This window comes from Ictidomys tridecemlineatus, unplaced genomic scaffold (genome assembly GCF_052094955.1).
Source record: "Ictidomys tridecemlineatus isolate mIctTri1 unplaced genomic scaffold, mIctTri1.hap1 Scaffold_58, whole genome shotgun sequence".
Taxonomy (NCBI): domain Eukaryota; kingdom Metazoa; phylum Chordata; class Mammalia; order Rodentia; family Sciuridae; genus Ictidomys; species Ictidomys tridecemlineatus.
In genome coordinates, this window is record NW_027523917.1 from 1,325,280 (window position 1) to 1,341,438 (window position 16,159).

The 16,159-nt window shown below is 46.2% G+C and overlaps 1 protein-coding gene across 1 annotated transcript in view; it reads right to left on the minus strand.

Moving 5' to 3' along the window:
* Positions 1–523: 523 nt before the first annotated feature.
* LOC144374101 (leucine-rich repeats and immunoglobulin-like domains protein 1) overlaps positions 524–16,159 on the minus strand; it is a 53,480-nt gene continuing 37,844 nt past the window's right edge. The window contains 7 exon segments of the mRNA XM_078037047.1: positions 524–828; positions 1,437–1,552; positions 1,554–1,581; positions 2,528–2,653; positions 3,268–3,681; positions 4,333–4,614; positions 6,047–6,370. Coding sequence (XP_077893173.1) covers positions 524–828; positions 1,437–1,552; positions 1,554–1,581; positions 2,528–2,653; positions 3,268–3,681; positions 4,333–4,614; positions 6,047–6,370 — 1,595 coding nt within the window.

Sequence of the window (16,159 nt, forward strand, 5' to 3'; positions counted from 1 at the left end):
ATCAAATACTTTTTTCTGCCTTTTGTACACAAATAGCCTCTTGCATTTCTGTGCTTCAGATGTGAGTCCTCTGCCCGGCTTGTACTCCACATGGAAGTGACAACTATGTACTGCTCAGCGACGCTGACCCTAAGCTGCCTCCCGGGCTCTCCTTCCCGTGGACACTGGTGTGACAGGAGCTGAGGTAGACAGAGCCTAGCTTTGAGGGCGCTGACAGCAGTGGTCCCCTCCATTTCCCAGGGAGCTATCCTGTCAGTGGAGTGGACTCAGGACTGGAGTCACATGCATGGGGGAGGTGGCCATTGTAAAGGAGCTGGGCTTTGCTGAGTGCTGGGCTTCGCTGGGGACAGCAGGAAAGGCCAAGAAGGCCTCTGGGAGCTCCGTGCTGCCTGAAGGGAATGCAGGGCAGGGCTGCAGGTCTGCGGGGTCTGTGTCACACAGACTCACTATAGAGTACAGGCGGAGCCCCCTGGGGAAAGAGAAGGCCTTCAGAGCCAAGTTCCAGCATGACCATCTGTGGTGGCTAGTGCAGCTGCCAGGGAGGCCAGGAGGACAGTAAGGGATCACCTTTTACATCTAGGGACACTGCCAGCTTCCTCAAGGATGTCAGCATTCTGTCGTGGTTTCTGGGGTAGAGGGACCCATCCCTGGCCCCGCTGGGAGGCTGATGTGGAGAGTCTCCTTGGTCGCCCTGGCTGGGATCCTGGCCACGCAGTGCACTTGGCTGTGTGCTGTCCCTGAATGTGGGCTGAGGGTGGGGGGCCTGCTCCTTGGAGTAACTGTCCACGTCAGCATTGCAGTCACTGCACACGAGAGGGCCACTGGGTTCTGAAGGAGAGATGGGCCAGGTCAGAGCAACCCCCACAGAACAGGCCACCCACGCGCACCCAAGTGGGGTCCTGCCCCTCGGCCCTGCAAATGCCTTCTCCCCAAAGACCTTCACAGAAAAGGCTGGGCACATGCCACACTGTTAGTGGAGATGGGGTCCTTCTTGCTCACATGCCCCAGATTAAGCAAATCTTGTACTTAGAGAATGTAGTCATGCTACTGTGATCAGAGGCAGGCAAAAAAAAAAAATAGATAAAAGAAAAACCCCAACAATTGAATTAGGTACCATGCAGGGTTAAAAGTTTTCTGAACAATTAGAAATTTAACCTCAAAACAGCCTTGGTGAACTGATACTAAAACCCCCTATGTTGCTTATTATTCTGGAAAATTCTTGCTCAGGTTTACTGTACCATGAATAGTAACTAACAGACACACTCCTCTAGAATTAAAAGGACACCAGGCAAGAGCTTCCTGTTTATATACTAAATCCCAAATTTAGAGAGTGCTAGACGGAAATGTAGGTGCCTCCCCTCTTCATTTAGTGAGTGGGTCAACCCAGATTTTGATTTCAAAAAGGCATTGTTTTTCCTGGTGGAAGCATCACCTACCCATCTTAGGTGGACCAGGTGTTCCAGTGGCTTTTTCTGTTACTTTCCAGGGCTCTTTACTGTATCTAACACAGAGCTTGGGCTGCCTCCGCATGATGCTGTGGACGTCAACCTCTGAAGAGGCCTGCATCTCTCAGACACACACCTGCAACAGACTCCCCAGGTTAGAAACTGCAGAGGACGTCTCAGTGAGCTTGCGGAGCAGGATGGGTGGGGCTGCTGCTATAGTCTCTCTATCAGTGGTGAGTTACTACTGTGCCACCATGAAGCTGGCAATGGGCCTGTTTTCTAGTACCACTTTCCCAGCAGTCCTTGAGCATCTGCAGCCATGTTAGAGGAGCAGCTCTCTCAGGCCCAGCCTACAGCTCAGCAAGCGCTCATAATCTCCCACCAACTGAAATAGCGCCCCCTGCAGAGATCTTTCCCTGCGAGTCTAGAATACAGAGCAGGTTTAGGCACTGCCCCTGCACTTGCATCCCTTGGTACCTTCATGGTGCTGGAGCCCCCACAGAAATCCCAAAATCCAGGGATGCTCAAGTCCCTTATATATAATAACACACCATTTGCACATAACCTAAATACACTGTCCCATGTAAGTAACCTGTAGATTAAGCATTGGGACTAATAAAATGTAACTTTGTGTGCACAGCTGTTGGACTGTGTTTTGGGGGAATAATGGCCAGGAGAAGAAGGCTGCATGTTCATGCACCTTCTCTGCCCTGGATATTTCTAGTGTGTAGAGACTCGAACCCACAGATACCAAGGGCCAACTGTGGAAGCACAGCTTGGTTTCAGGGCCTGGGGTTTCCCTTCAGCTGTTTCTGACAGTGATCCTACCTTACCCCGACTGGGAGGCTTACTGCTAAGCCCGATGGTGACCTTCCTGGGAGACAGGATGTTGAAACCTCTGCAGAGCTTTCACAGACCAGGACTGAGCCGAACAGCAGAGTCCTAGGCCAGCAGCTGCCTTGTTCACCTAATGCTCCCTCCCACCTAATGCCAGACACCTGAATAGGGAGCTAGAGGCCATCTCCACCGATGGAGGACAGTCACCTAGATAGAGCTCCATCTCACTGTGTCAGAGGCCTTACCGTTGCTCTCAATGTGCTCTTTGGCCCAGTGGCGACCCTCAGTCCTGATTGAGGTTTCTTGCCAGTCAGAAAGGGTCCCCTGAGAAGAGAGGTAGCTTGGAACATCTTGTGGCACAATGGTTTCATCTGCAAGGAGATAAGACAATGAAGTATTCAGGATTTCGGTGACAACAGATGCAGATGTGCATTCACTGTCAGGCCCCGAACAGGATCCCCTGGCAACAGCCATCCAGGCTGTGCAGAGACCAAGAGTCAGTGCAGGTAGGAGGCCCTCCCAGACCTGAGCTGAACCTGAGCCCAGGTCAAAAGCATGTGAGACCACAAAAGATGGGGAAGAGTGACAGGAAGGGAGACAGAACTAATAAATCCACAGCACTGTGATGTTTCAGGGACAATCCACTTTCGCTTATGAAGAGGACATCAGCAGGAAGTTTTTTTTTTTTTAATTTTTACTTGTCAATAGACCTTTAGTTTATCTATTTATATGCTGTGCTAAGGATCGAACCCAGTGCCTCACTTATGCCAGGCAAGTGCACTACCACTGAGCCCTAGCCCCAGCCCCAAGGCAGTTCCATTTCTGGCTCTGCCCTGAGTATGAACCCAGTGTCAGCAGGACCAAGGCTTCAGGTCTCCAGAACCACATTCCTAGAGGTCCTGAAGTTCCCAGAGCATGAGAGCTTTTGACAAAGAGTGTGGACCTGGCTTCTCCTGCCCTGGAAATGAACGGCCACTGTGCCCACCTGTGTTGGTGATGCTGTAATCCTCGCTCTTCTTCCTGGTTTGGTAGATGATGCACACCCACACCAGCAACGTCAGAACAATGCTGCACACCATGGCGATGGTGAAGATGCCATGGTAGTCCTTCCTGCAGCTAGGCATGGGCAAGATGCTCAGCTGGCTGTGAGTGTGCTCCATGCCTAGCGTGTTGGACATCTCGCAGGTATACTGGCCCGCGTCCTCCAGCACCATGTTCTGGACCACCAGTAGCTGGTTGCCAGGGGTGAAGTGGTGCCTGTCGGTGAGGCTCAGGGGGCGGTTCCCCTTGAGCCAGGTGATGCGGGCGGAGGGGCTGCCAGTCGCTGTGCACTGGAGGGCCACTCTCTCCCCCACAGACACGACGAAGTCTTCCAAGGGTACCACCAAGGATGGGGTCTCTGCAAGAGATCAAGAGATGGCATGCTCACTCTGGGGCCTCAGTGCTGTGGGTCTGCTTGTTTCTCTAGACATGGCATAATCCCACCTGAGGGCTTTCGTCAGTGTGGCAAGCTTTTCAGAAGATGGCTGATCTCTGGTCGTAAAGGTTCCTGTTCTCAAAATGTCCTGTGTCCCTGTTCTTGACTAAGACCACACTCCTCCTGCATGCTCATTGGTCACCAGTTACTCAAGGCTCTGACACCACACTGGCCTTTATTCTTTTTAAAGAGATAGGAGCCAGGGTGGTGGGGCACGCCTGTAATCCCAGCAGCTCAGGAGGCTGAGGCAGGAGGATTGCAAGTTCAAAACCAGCCTCAGCAATTTAGCAAGGCCCTAAGCAACTCAGCGAGACCCTGTCTCTAAATACAATATAAGGCTGGGGATGAGGCTCAGTGGTTGAGTGCCCTGGGTTCAATCCCCAGGACCCCAAACATTTTTTTTAAAAGAGTAAAATACTCCTAAAAGCAGCCCCAAATTTCAAACAGTAGCAACACCTTCCCATAACCCCCAGGGTCCACAGAGCAACTCTGCAGGCCTTCCCCTCAGGGCCATTTCAGACTCATACACATGCACGTGCACACATACCCCCCAGAGTACACCAAGGGTCAAACCTAAGACAGTCAGGGTGGCATTCGCTGACACAGAGCCTGCTGAGTTCTGGGCGGTGCAGGTGTAAACGCCAATGTCATCTATTTTTACATTAGTGATGATAAACACGTCGTCATCTTGCATGACATGCATGCGACACTCCTGAGCCACAGGGAAATATGTGCCTCCGTCCTTCTGCCAGGCAATCTGGGGGTTTGGGTGGCCGGTGGCCACACACTCAAGGGGAGCCATGGTGCCAGTCTGGATGGCAATGTCTCGGGGCATTTTGTTAAATGATGGCAGCACTGGAAAACACACACAAAGGGGGAGGTCAGAGGACAGCTGGCTGCAAATTCTGGGAACACCTCTGGGCAGAGACCCCCAGTGTGAGAGGGCCACTGCTCGATACCTCCCCGCACTGTGCCACCACCATCCCAGGACTGCTGCAGCCACCTCAATCAGGAGCAGTAAGCTTTCCAGAGAAAGTGGCAGCCTCCCCCCACCACGGCCTGGCACTTCCTCCACCTGTCCACTCCAGCTGGGGATGGAGTCTCAAGCTGTGGCTGACATTCTGCCTACTGCACCTCATAGGAAATGGGTCACACAGGTGGGACCATGGGAGTCGGGGACTGAGGCTCGCCTGCCTTTAAAAGCCACCAGGACAGAGCCTAGGAAACAGAAATACCTGCTCACCAAGCTGCAATCACAGAGAGAAGGTCCATGCATCCCCAGGGCAGCCTGAGGGCCATGCTGCTGAGCACACATAGGCAGAAGCACTGGGCTCACTGGCTCAGGCTCAGCAAGCAGTGGGACGCCAGAGTCAGTGTCCAGCTGAATGGCAGGCATCACCACGCTTCCTGTCCAAGCTGCTCTGATCAGCCAGTGGCACTCCCCTGTCATCCCAGTGGCTCAGGAGCCTGAGGCAGAAGGATAGTGTTCATAGCCAGCCTCAGCAACTTAGCAACTCGGTGAGACCCTGTCTCTAAATAAAATATAGGAAAGGACTGGGATGTGGGTAAGCACCCCAGGACCTCATTTACCTGGTGTAGATAACAAATGCCCTGGCAGAGAGTCACTTAGTTGCCTGAGTTTTGAGGTGGCAGTGAGGCCTCTCTCTAAGAATACGCCAAGACAACATGAGTGTGGTCAAGTTTGTTCTGTGGTTGGCGGGACTGACTGAGCGCAGCCCACTGGCACTTCTGATGACCTTCGAGCCAACTCTGTCACTGGCACTTTAATGATTAGAAAAATCTCCCTGTGTTCTCAGGTTGCGGGGAGATGCCCACTCACACTCCTTCCGTCCCCCTCCCAAAATAGCAGCCCTGAAGAGAGAAGCTCTGACAAGCTGGTTTCTGAGTACAGGACCTTGTCCCACCCTTCCCCACACCTGTCCTGCTCTCTGCTGTCTTGAGAGGTGGGGACCTGCCCCTGCCCGGGCTGGCCTGTGCTTCCACAGCAGTGCCACCCACTCAAGGGCACAGCTTCCCCAGGGTCTGGGATGTGGGACCTAGAAACTGGACTGCGTGGTTCCAGAGAAGTTTAAGGCTCAGCTCTGCCTCTCACCCGGCCTCCCAACAGTCACCCAAAGCCCAGGGAGAGGGTGCTTTAACCTGCAGAACCTGCCCTGGGCGAGCCCAGGGTACAGTGCGGTCTGATCGCAGGTCTCGCCTTCGTCCTCTCTGAGGTGGGAAGCTACCAGGGCAGGGTGCCTAGGAGAGACCAACAGGGGGCACCTACCATTCATTGTGAGCCGGGCCTTGTTAGAGTAGGTGGAGCCAAAGTGGTTGGTGATGACACACTGATAGCGACTCTCATGGCCAAAGGTGATCCTACAGAGGTGCAGGGTGGTGGTGTACTCCATCACTTCCCCATCCTGCATGCGCACTTGGGAGAAGTTCTCTGTGTCGGCGTTGGCCAGAACCTCATTGTCCTTATTCCAGGCAAAGGTCATGGGGGAGCTGCTGCTGCTGCTGGCTGCTGAGCACGTGAACCAGATGTCCTTGTCCACCACAGCTGTTGTTGTCTCTGGCTGGGTGAAGATCTGTGGCTTTGGGAAGTAGTCTGGGGAGAGAAGGGCCACCATGAGGAGATAGGGACCAACTGCTGTCACACTCGCACAAAACTGGGCCAGGGACACCAGGCCCCACCCAGGTGAGGCTGTGTGCACGCCCCTGGACTAGAAATGAGCCACCAGTGCTCGGTCACCCAGCCCTCTGGAAGCTTCCTAGAAGCCCACACCCACTGCACCTGTTGACACAGCCACACAAGAGGTGCCACTTGTTGTGGCCACACAAAGGACTCTGGCACAATGGCTTCCAGAACGTTGGGACTCCCAGAAATCTGAACTCCCTTAAAATGATGAAAGTACTGCAAAAAAAAAATGGTCAAAATCAATGGTTCCGATTTCTGGAAAATCAAACACAATGATCCACAGGGTGTGGACTCAAGAAAATGGAAGCCTCTTGGAAATAGATAGGAGATCTCTGGTGTTATGAGTTACCTGAGTCCCACCTGCCTCCACCCCACTCTGTGACAGCCTTGAGACTCAGCAGTTAGCAACAATTGAGGAAGCAGGTGGAGCTTTCCCAAAATCCCCATCTGAGCAGTGTCACTGTGTGACCTGTCAGGCCAAGACCTGGAAAGCCCCACTCATGAGGAAGGCTCACCACAGGAAGCCCTGTCCCCAGGCAACTGATGAAAATAGTGGCCACTGTGTAAACATACCACTGTCCAAGGTGACCGTGCCCTTCAGGGTGAACAGGACAGTGGTCAAGAAACTGAAGGAAAGTCAGGTGGAGGAGATGCCAGCAGCAGGCCCTGTGAGGTCCACCAGAGTCCTGGGAATAAGGAAGTGCATGCCCACGTGCAGGGTGGATACACACCCTTGAAAGGCCTCGGGGGAGCCCTCGTTTCTTGCCTGGGCTGAGATGGCAGACATGCACAAGCAGGAAGTGAGAGCACATGCCAGCATATACATACCCGGCCTGGGTGAAGGACACAGAATTTGCTGATGGGTGTGACTTAAGGACTTCTATGTCCAACACTGGCTACTCACTAGCAAGCCAAGCAGGAACTCAAGGGGTTGTACAGAGCAGGCTCCACAACACTCATCTAGGAGAGTCCCTAAAGGAATGTTGACGGGCCAGTAAGCCCTGGGGGAGGACGGGAAGATCTGACTCTGGACTTGCCATGTCATTTTACTTTTTTGTTTTTTGGTACTGGGGATCGAACCCAGGGTCACTTGACCACGGAGCCCCATCCCCAGCACTATTTTGTACTTTATTAAAGACACGGTCTCACTGAGTTGCTGAGGAACTCCGCTAAGTTGCTGAGGCTGACTTTGAACTCGAGATCCTCCTGCATGGGCTTCCTGAGCAGCTGGGATGGGGCCTGTGCTACCACACCCAGCATATTATTTTATCTTAAATGTCTAATTTTCAACAACAAATTATGAAACAGGACAAAAAAATGTCAATACAAACTGTCCCTGAGGAAACTGAGATCTTGGACTCATTAAACAACATCAGCTATTATAACAATACTTTTTTTTTTTTTTAATTTATTTTTTTTTATTGTTGGTCGTTCAAAACCTTACACAGTTCTTAATACATCATATTTCACAGTTTGATTCAAGCGGGTTATGGACTCCCAACTTTACCCCGTATACAGATTGCTGTATCACATCAGTTACCCTTCCATTGATTGACATATTGCCTTTCTAGTGTCTGATGTATTCTACTGTCAGTCCTATTCTCTACTATCCCCCCTCCCCTCCCCTCCCCTCCCCTTTTCTCTCTCTACCTCTTCTACTGTAAATCATTTCTTCCATTTGTATTATCTTGTCTTACCCCTCCATTACATAGTTCTTGATATATCATATTTCACATTTTGATTCAAGTGGGTTATGCACTCCCATATTACCCCTTATACAGCTTGCAGAATCACATCAGTTTCACTTCCATTGCTTTACATATTGCCATCCTAGTGTCTGTTGTATTCTGCTGCCTTTCCTATCCTCTACTATCCCCCCTCCCCTCCCCTCCTCTCCCCTCTTCTCTCTCTACCCCCCCTACTGTAATTCATTCCTCCCCCTTGTATTATTTTTCCCTTTCCCCTCACTTCCTCTTGTATGTAATTTTGTATAAACCTGATGGTCTCGTTCCATTTCCATGCTATTTCCCTTCTCTCTCCATTTCCCTCCCACCTCTCAACCCTGTTTAATGATGGTCTTCTTCTTGTGCTCTTCTTCCCTAGTCTGTTCTTAATTACTCTCCTTATATCAAAGAAGACATTTGGCATTTGTTTTTTAGGGCTTGGCTAGCCTCGCTTAGCATAATCTGCTCTAATGCCATCCATTTCCCTCCAAATTCTATGATTTTGTCATTTCTTAATGCAGAGTAATACTCCATTGTGTATAAATGCCACATTTTTTTTATCCATTCGTCTATTGAAGGGCATCTAGGTTGGTTCCACAGTCTTCCTATTGTGAATTGTGCTGCTATGAACATTGATGTAGCAGTGTCCCTGTAGCATGCTCTTTTTAGGTCTTTAGGGAATAGACTGAGAAGGGGGATAGCTGGGTCAAATGGTGGTTCCATTCCCAGCTTTCCAAGAAATCTCCATACTGCTTTCCAAATTGGCTGCACCAATTTGCAGTCCCACCAACAATGTACAAGTGTACCCTTTTCCCCACATCCTCGCCAGCACTTATTGTTGTTTGACTTCATAATGGCTGCCAATCTTACTGGAGTGAGATGGTATCTTAGGGTAGTTTTGATTTGCATTTCTCTGACTGCTAGAGATGGTGAGCATTTTTTCATGTACTTGTTGATTGATTGTATGTCCTCCTCTGAGAAGTGTCTGTTCAAGTCCTTGGCCCATTTGTTGATGGGATTATTTGTTATTTTATTGTCTAATTTTCTGAGTTCTTTATATACTCTGGATATTAGGGCTCTATCTGAAGTGTGAGGAGTAAAGATTTGTTCCCATGATGTAGGCTCCCTATTTACCTCTCTTATTGTTTCTTTTGCTGAGAAAAAACTTTTTAGTTTAAGTAAGTCCCATTTGTTGATTCTAGCTGTTAACTCTTGTGCTATGGGTGTCCTATTGAGGAATTTGGAGCCCGACCCCACAGCATGTAGGTCGTAGCCAACTTTCTCTTCTATCAGATGCCGTGTCTCTGATTTGATATCAAGCTCCTTGATCCATTTTGAGTTAACTTTTGTGCATGGCGAGAGAAAGGGATTCAATTTCATTTTGTTGCATATGGATTTCCAATTTTCCCAGCACCATTTGTTGAAGATGCTATCCTTCCTCCATTGCATGCTTTTAGCCCCTTTATCAAATATAAGAAAGTTGTAGTTTTGTGGGTTGGTTTCTGTGTCCTCTATTCTGTACCATTGGTCCACCCGCCTGTTTTGGCACCAGTACCATGCTGTTTTTGTTACTATTGCTCTGTAGTATAGTTTGAAATCTGGAATCGCTATACCACCTGATTCACACTTCCTGCTTAGTATTGTTTTTGCTATTCTGGGTCTTTTATTCTTCCATATGAATTTCATGATTGCTTTCTCCATTTCTACAAGAAATGCCGTTGGGATTTTGATTGGCATCGCATTAAACCTATAGAGAACTTTTTGTAATATCGCCATTTTGATGATGTTAGTTCTGCCTATCCATGAACAGGGTATATTTTTCCATCTTCTAAGGTCTTCTTCAATTTCTCTCTTTAGGGTTCTGTAGTTTTCATTGTATAAGTCTTTCACCTCTTTTGTTAGGTTGATTCCCAAGTATTTTATTCTTTTTGAGGATATTGTGAACGGGGTGGTTGTCCTCGTGTCCATTTCAGAGGATTTGTCGCTGATATACAGGAATGCCTTTGATTTATTCGTGTTGATTTTATATCCTGCCACTTTGCTGAATTCATTTATTAGCTCTAACAGTTTCTTTGTAGACCCTATTGGGTCTGCTAGGTATAGAATCATGTCATCTGCAAATAGTGATAATTTAAGTTCTTCTTTTCCTATTTTTATGCTTTTAATTTCTTTCGTCTGTCTAATTGCTCTGGCCAGTGTTTCGAGAACTATGTTGAACAGAAGTGGTGAGAGAGGGCATCCCTGTCTTGTTCCAGATTTTAGAGGGAATGCCTTCAATTTTTCTCCATTCAGAATGATGCTAGCCTGAGGCTTAGCATAAATTGCTTTTACAATGTTGAGGTATGTTCCTGTTATCCCTAGTTTTTTGAGAGTTTTGAACATAAACGGATGCTGTACTTTGTCAAATGCTTTTTCCGCATCTATCGAGATGATCATATGGTTCTTATTTTTAAGTCTATTGATGTGGTGAATAACATTTATTGATTTCCGTATATTGAACCAGCCTTGCATACCAGGGATGAATCCTACTTGATCATGGTGCACAATTTTTTTGATATGTTTTTGTATCCGATTTGCCAGAATTTTATTGAGGATTTTTGCATTTAGGTTCATTAGAGATATTGGTCTGTAGTTTTCTTTCTTTGAAGTGTCTTTGTCTGGTTTCGGAATCAGGGTGATGTTGGCCTCGTAGAATGAATTTGGAAGTTCTCCCTCTTTTTCTATTTCCTGAAATAGCTTGAAAAGTATTGGTATTAGTTCCTCTTTAAAGGTTTTGTAAAACTCTGCTGTATACCCATCCGGTCCTGGGCTTTTCTTAGATGGTAATCTTTTGATGGTTTCTTCTATTTCCTCAATTGATATTGGTCTGTTTAGGTTGTCTATATCCTCCTGACTCAATCTGGGCAGATTATATGACTTAAGAAATTTATCGATGCCTTCACTATCTTCTATTTTATTGGAGTATAAGGATTCAAAATAATTTCTGATTATCTTCTGTATTTCTGAAGTGTCTGTCGTGATCTTGCCTTTTTCATCCCTTATGCTAGTAATTTGAGTTCTCTCTCTTCTTCTCTTCGCTAGCATGGCTAAGGGTCTGTCAATTTTATTTATCTTTTCAAAGAACCAACTTTTCGTTTTGTCAACTTTTTCAATTGTTTCTTTTGTTTCGATTTCATTAATTTCAGCTCTGATTTTAATTATTTCTTGCCTTCTACTTCTTTTGCAGGAACTGGGGGTGGGGCCGGCTCTGGCCCGCAACCAGCCGCTGGGCCTGCTCTGCCGGTGGTCACAGTTCCGCCTACTTTGCAGGCACTGGGGGAGGGGTCTGTCCTGCCCCTCAGCAGGCCGCTAGGCCTGATCTGCTGGTGGTCACAGTCCCGCCTACCTTGCAGGCACTGGGGGAGAGGATGGGCCTGCCCCACAGAAGGCTGCTGGTGGGTCGCAGGACCCCGTTCCCTGCAGGCGCATGTGTCAGCTCTGTCTCTCCGCAGATTGCTGGGCCTGACCTGCCCGTGGGTCGCTGGTTCTCCTACCTTGCAGGCACTGGGGGTGGGGCCGGCTCCGGCCCACAACCAGCCGCTGGGCCTGCTCTGCAGGTGGTCACAGTCCCGCCTACCTTGCAGGCACTGTGGGAGGGGACGGGCCTGCCCCACAGAAGGCCGCTGGTGGGTCGCAGGACCCCGTTCCCTGCAGGCGCGTGTGTCAGCTCTGTCTCTCCGCAGATTGCTGGGCCTGACCTGCCCGTGGGTCGCCGGTTCTCCTACCTTGCAGGCACTCAACAATACTTGAAAAACTAAAACTATGTCTAAGAGAATTAAAGCATGAGAACACTTTCTTACCTGAGAGAAATGATCAATGAACAGAAACTATAAAAATGAACCACATACAAACCATGGCATTTACAAGTATAGTAACTGAAATTAAAAATCCATCGTTAGGGCAGATACAGCTCATTGGTAGAGTGCTTGGCTTGCATGCACAAGGCCCTGGGTTCAATCCTCAGAACCAAATCAAAACAAAACAAAATCCACCCTAGGGCTAGGGCTGTATCTCTCTGGTAGAGCCCTTGCCTAGGATGGGTGAGGCCCTGGATTCAATCTCCAGGACTACATAAATAAAAAACCTAAGTAAAATAAAGGTATTGTGTCCATCTACAACTAAAAATATTTTAAAAATCCATCCTAGAGGGCTCAGTAGCAGAACTGAGTTTGCAGATGAGTCAGTGAACTTGAGACAGGTCAGCGAAGATATCCAGTCTGAGAATCAAAGAGAATGAGGAAAATACACAGAACTTCAGAGATCTGTGCAAGAGCATCCAGCATGACAACACACAGATCATGCAAGTCCAAGCACAAGACACAAGGAGGAGGGAGAGTATGTTTGAAGCCCTGATGCACACAAACTTATAAACTGGACGAAAAACAGCACCCACATATCTGAAAAGTTTAATTAACTCTAAGCAAAATTCATTCAGAAGGCCTAGGTTCATCATATTCAAGTGTTAAAGGCCAAAGACAAAGCATTTTCAAAACAGCACAAGAAAAACAACTTATCACATACAGGGGATCCTTGAAAATATTTGTAGCTGATTTCTTATCGAAAATCAGGAAGGTCAAGAGGGAGAAATATTCAAAGTATTTAAAAAGTCTGGAAATCTCAGGTGCAGCAAAATTATCTTTCAAAAATAAAGATGAAATTAAAACATTCCCAGATTTTAAAAAATATCCAAACTGAGAGAATTTACTGCTACCAGACCCAACCTACAAGAATTACCTGTGGTGGTGCATGCCTGTAATCTCAGTGGCTCAGGAGGCTGAGGCAGGAGGATCGTGAGTTCAAAGCCAGCCTCAGCAAAAGTAAGGCCCTAAGCAACTCAGTGAGACCCTGTCTCTAAATAAAATACAAGTTAGGGCTGGGGATGTGGCTCAGTGGTTGAGTGCCCCTGAGTTCAATCCCTGGTACCCCCTCCTCCAACAAAACAAAACAGTAAACAAATTAAACACTCTGATCAAAAGGCAAGGAGAACCATAATGGATTAAAAAACTATGACCCAGTATACACTACCTACAAGAGGCAGTTTAGATCCCAAGACAATTAAACAGTCACCCAATATGAGACAAAATATTTTATCATGCAAATGGGTCAATCCATCAGGAAGACATAAAAATTATAAATATATGCACCTAACAGAGCTTTACAAAATGTAGAGTACAACCTGTCAGAACCGAAGAGAAGAACAGACAATGTAACAATAATACTCTTATTTCCAATGAAAAGCTAGGCAGAAAAACTAGGCAGATGGACAAGGAGAAAGAAGACTTGAACAACAGTATAAACCAACTATTCTAATATACACCCGTGGAACTCTCCTCCGAACCATAGCAGAATACTCTTTTGAAATGTACACGGAACAATCTCTAAGATAAGTCAATATTTTAGGTCAAAATATAGGTCCAATAAGTTTAAAAAGATGGAAATCACACAAAGTATCTTTTTTGATGACAATGGAACGACTTTTAAATCCACAGTGAAGAGAGTATTTGGAAAGTAACTTGTTGAAATTAAGCAGTGCACTTCCGTACAGCAGAGAAGAAGTCACAGGGATGCTGGAAGATGCTCTGAGTTAAATGAAAACAATGTGTTTAGTTTTCAAGTCTCGGAAGCTGCGACTAAAATGGTGCTCGTGGACTTATTGCTGAAAATGCCTGTATTAAAGAAGTTTAGGACTAATAATCCAGTTGTTTAACCCAGAAAAAGAAGAATAACTACAACACCACAAGCAGGAAAAAGAAATTAATCACGATTTGAGCAGAAATCAAAGAAGGAGGACAGGAAAATGAGAAAATCACTACAAAACAAAAATTGGTTCTTTGAAAATATCAACAAAATTGAAAAACTTTTAGCTCGACTAGTAGGCAGGAAGGAAAAACAAAAGGCACAAAAAAGGGCACCCTACTACTGTCCTTCTTCCAGCCAAAGGAAAATAGGGAACACACTAAAAACTGTACCCAGCTAACCAGATCACCTGTCTGAAATGACAAACTTCTAAAACTGACTCAAGAAAAAGCAAATTCTGGCTCAACACTAAGGAGACACTTTAGAATTTAAAAATTTTTAAATGTAGAATTAAGAAATTCCTATAAAGAAAAGCTCAGACTCAAGTGAATTCTACCAAACATTTAGAGAGAGAACCAATCCAAAACTTCCAAAGCATTTTTTTCCTCTTTCTTTTTTTGGACAAGTAGATGTAAAGAGAATATCTTCCAACTAATTTTATACAACTATTACTCTAACAACAAACACCTAAGAAAAACATCACACACACACACACACACACACACACACACACACACACACACATCCCAACAACAACCTAGAAAACAACGTCTTTTATAAGTATAGATGCAAAAACTTCAGCAAAAATCCCAGCAAACTGAAATGTACAGCACCTAAAAAGAACCACATACTCTAATCAAGTTAGGTTGATCCCAGGAAAGCAAGGTTTACCATTCAAAAATCAATGTACTAGACCATTATCAATAAAACAAAGGGGGGGGACCCTATACAATCATCTCAGAAACACACACACATAGATTTACACACAAGACAGAATCCAATAGATTTTCATAATAAAAAATTAGGGTTAAGAAAGGAACTTATTCAACCTCATAAAGGTCATCTTTGAAAAACCCACAGTTAATATCACACTTAGCTGGGCTCAGTGGCATGCACCTGTAACCCCAGCAGCTTGGGAGGCTGAGGCAGGATTAAAGCCAGCCTCAGCAATGGCAAGGCACTAAGCAAATCAATGAGATTCTGTCTCTAAATAAAATACAAAATAGGGCTTGGGATGTGGCTCAGTGGTTAAGCACACCTGGGTTCAATCCCTGGTACCTGCCCCCCACAAAAAATCATTGTAAATGGAATTCTTTTCTTGTTTGTTTATTTAGTGCCTTTCAATTGCTGAAGTTGGCTTTGAACTTGCAATACTCCTAACTAAGCCTCCCAAGCTTCTGGAATTATAGGCATGCACCACTGCAACTGGCCCTAAAAATATTTCTAAAAAATTTTTTTGCACAACTGTCTAGAAACTGAAAAACCACCACCACAATTCACAGACTAGAAAATTTTATTTACAAATCATAGACTGGATGAGGTCTAATATTCTGAATATTCTAATATTCAGAACTGACAACTCATAACAAATATAGAATTCTGAATGTGCTAATATTCAGAATTGATAACTCATAACAAAATAGAGAAATGAATAAATGACTCGAGTAACTATTTTTCCAAAGAAGCTATGCATGATCCAATGAGCATCTAGAAAAATTATTCAACATCATAAGTCATTGTGGAAATGTTAAGACTACCATGAAATTCTACTCTGTTCCCACTAGCAAAATCTAAAATAAAAAAGATAGCAAGTGTCTGAAAGCACGAGGAAAAACCAGAATCCCGTACATTGCCAGCAGGTGTGTAAAATCCTGAAGCCACTTTGAAAAAACAGTTTGACAGTTCTTCGGTCACACCTAGAGCTGCCACAGGACCCAAAGATTCCATTCCCAGGTGCAATCCCAAGAGAATTCACATAACTAGTGCATGAATGTTCACACCAACATTAATCATAAAACCCCCAAAGTAAGCACCATCAAATATCCGCCATCTGATGCATGGATGAAACAAAACCTATATCCATACAGCAGGATGTCACTGAGTCACAGAAAAGGAACTGATGCTTTAAAACTATGCTCAGGGGTTGGGGCTGGGGCTGGGGCTCAGTGGTAGAGTGCTCACCTAGCATGTGTGAGGCACTGGGTTTGATCCTCAGCACCACATTAAAAATAAACAAATAAAATAAAGGTGTTGTGCCCAATTATACTTGAAAAAAATATTAAAAATAAAACAAAACTATTCTCAGGCCCCAGATTCAATCCCCCCACTGGGGGAGAAGACCCAGCAAAGTGAGAAAAGG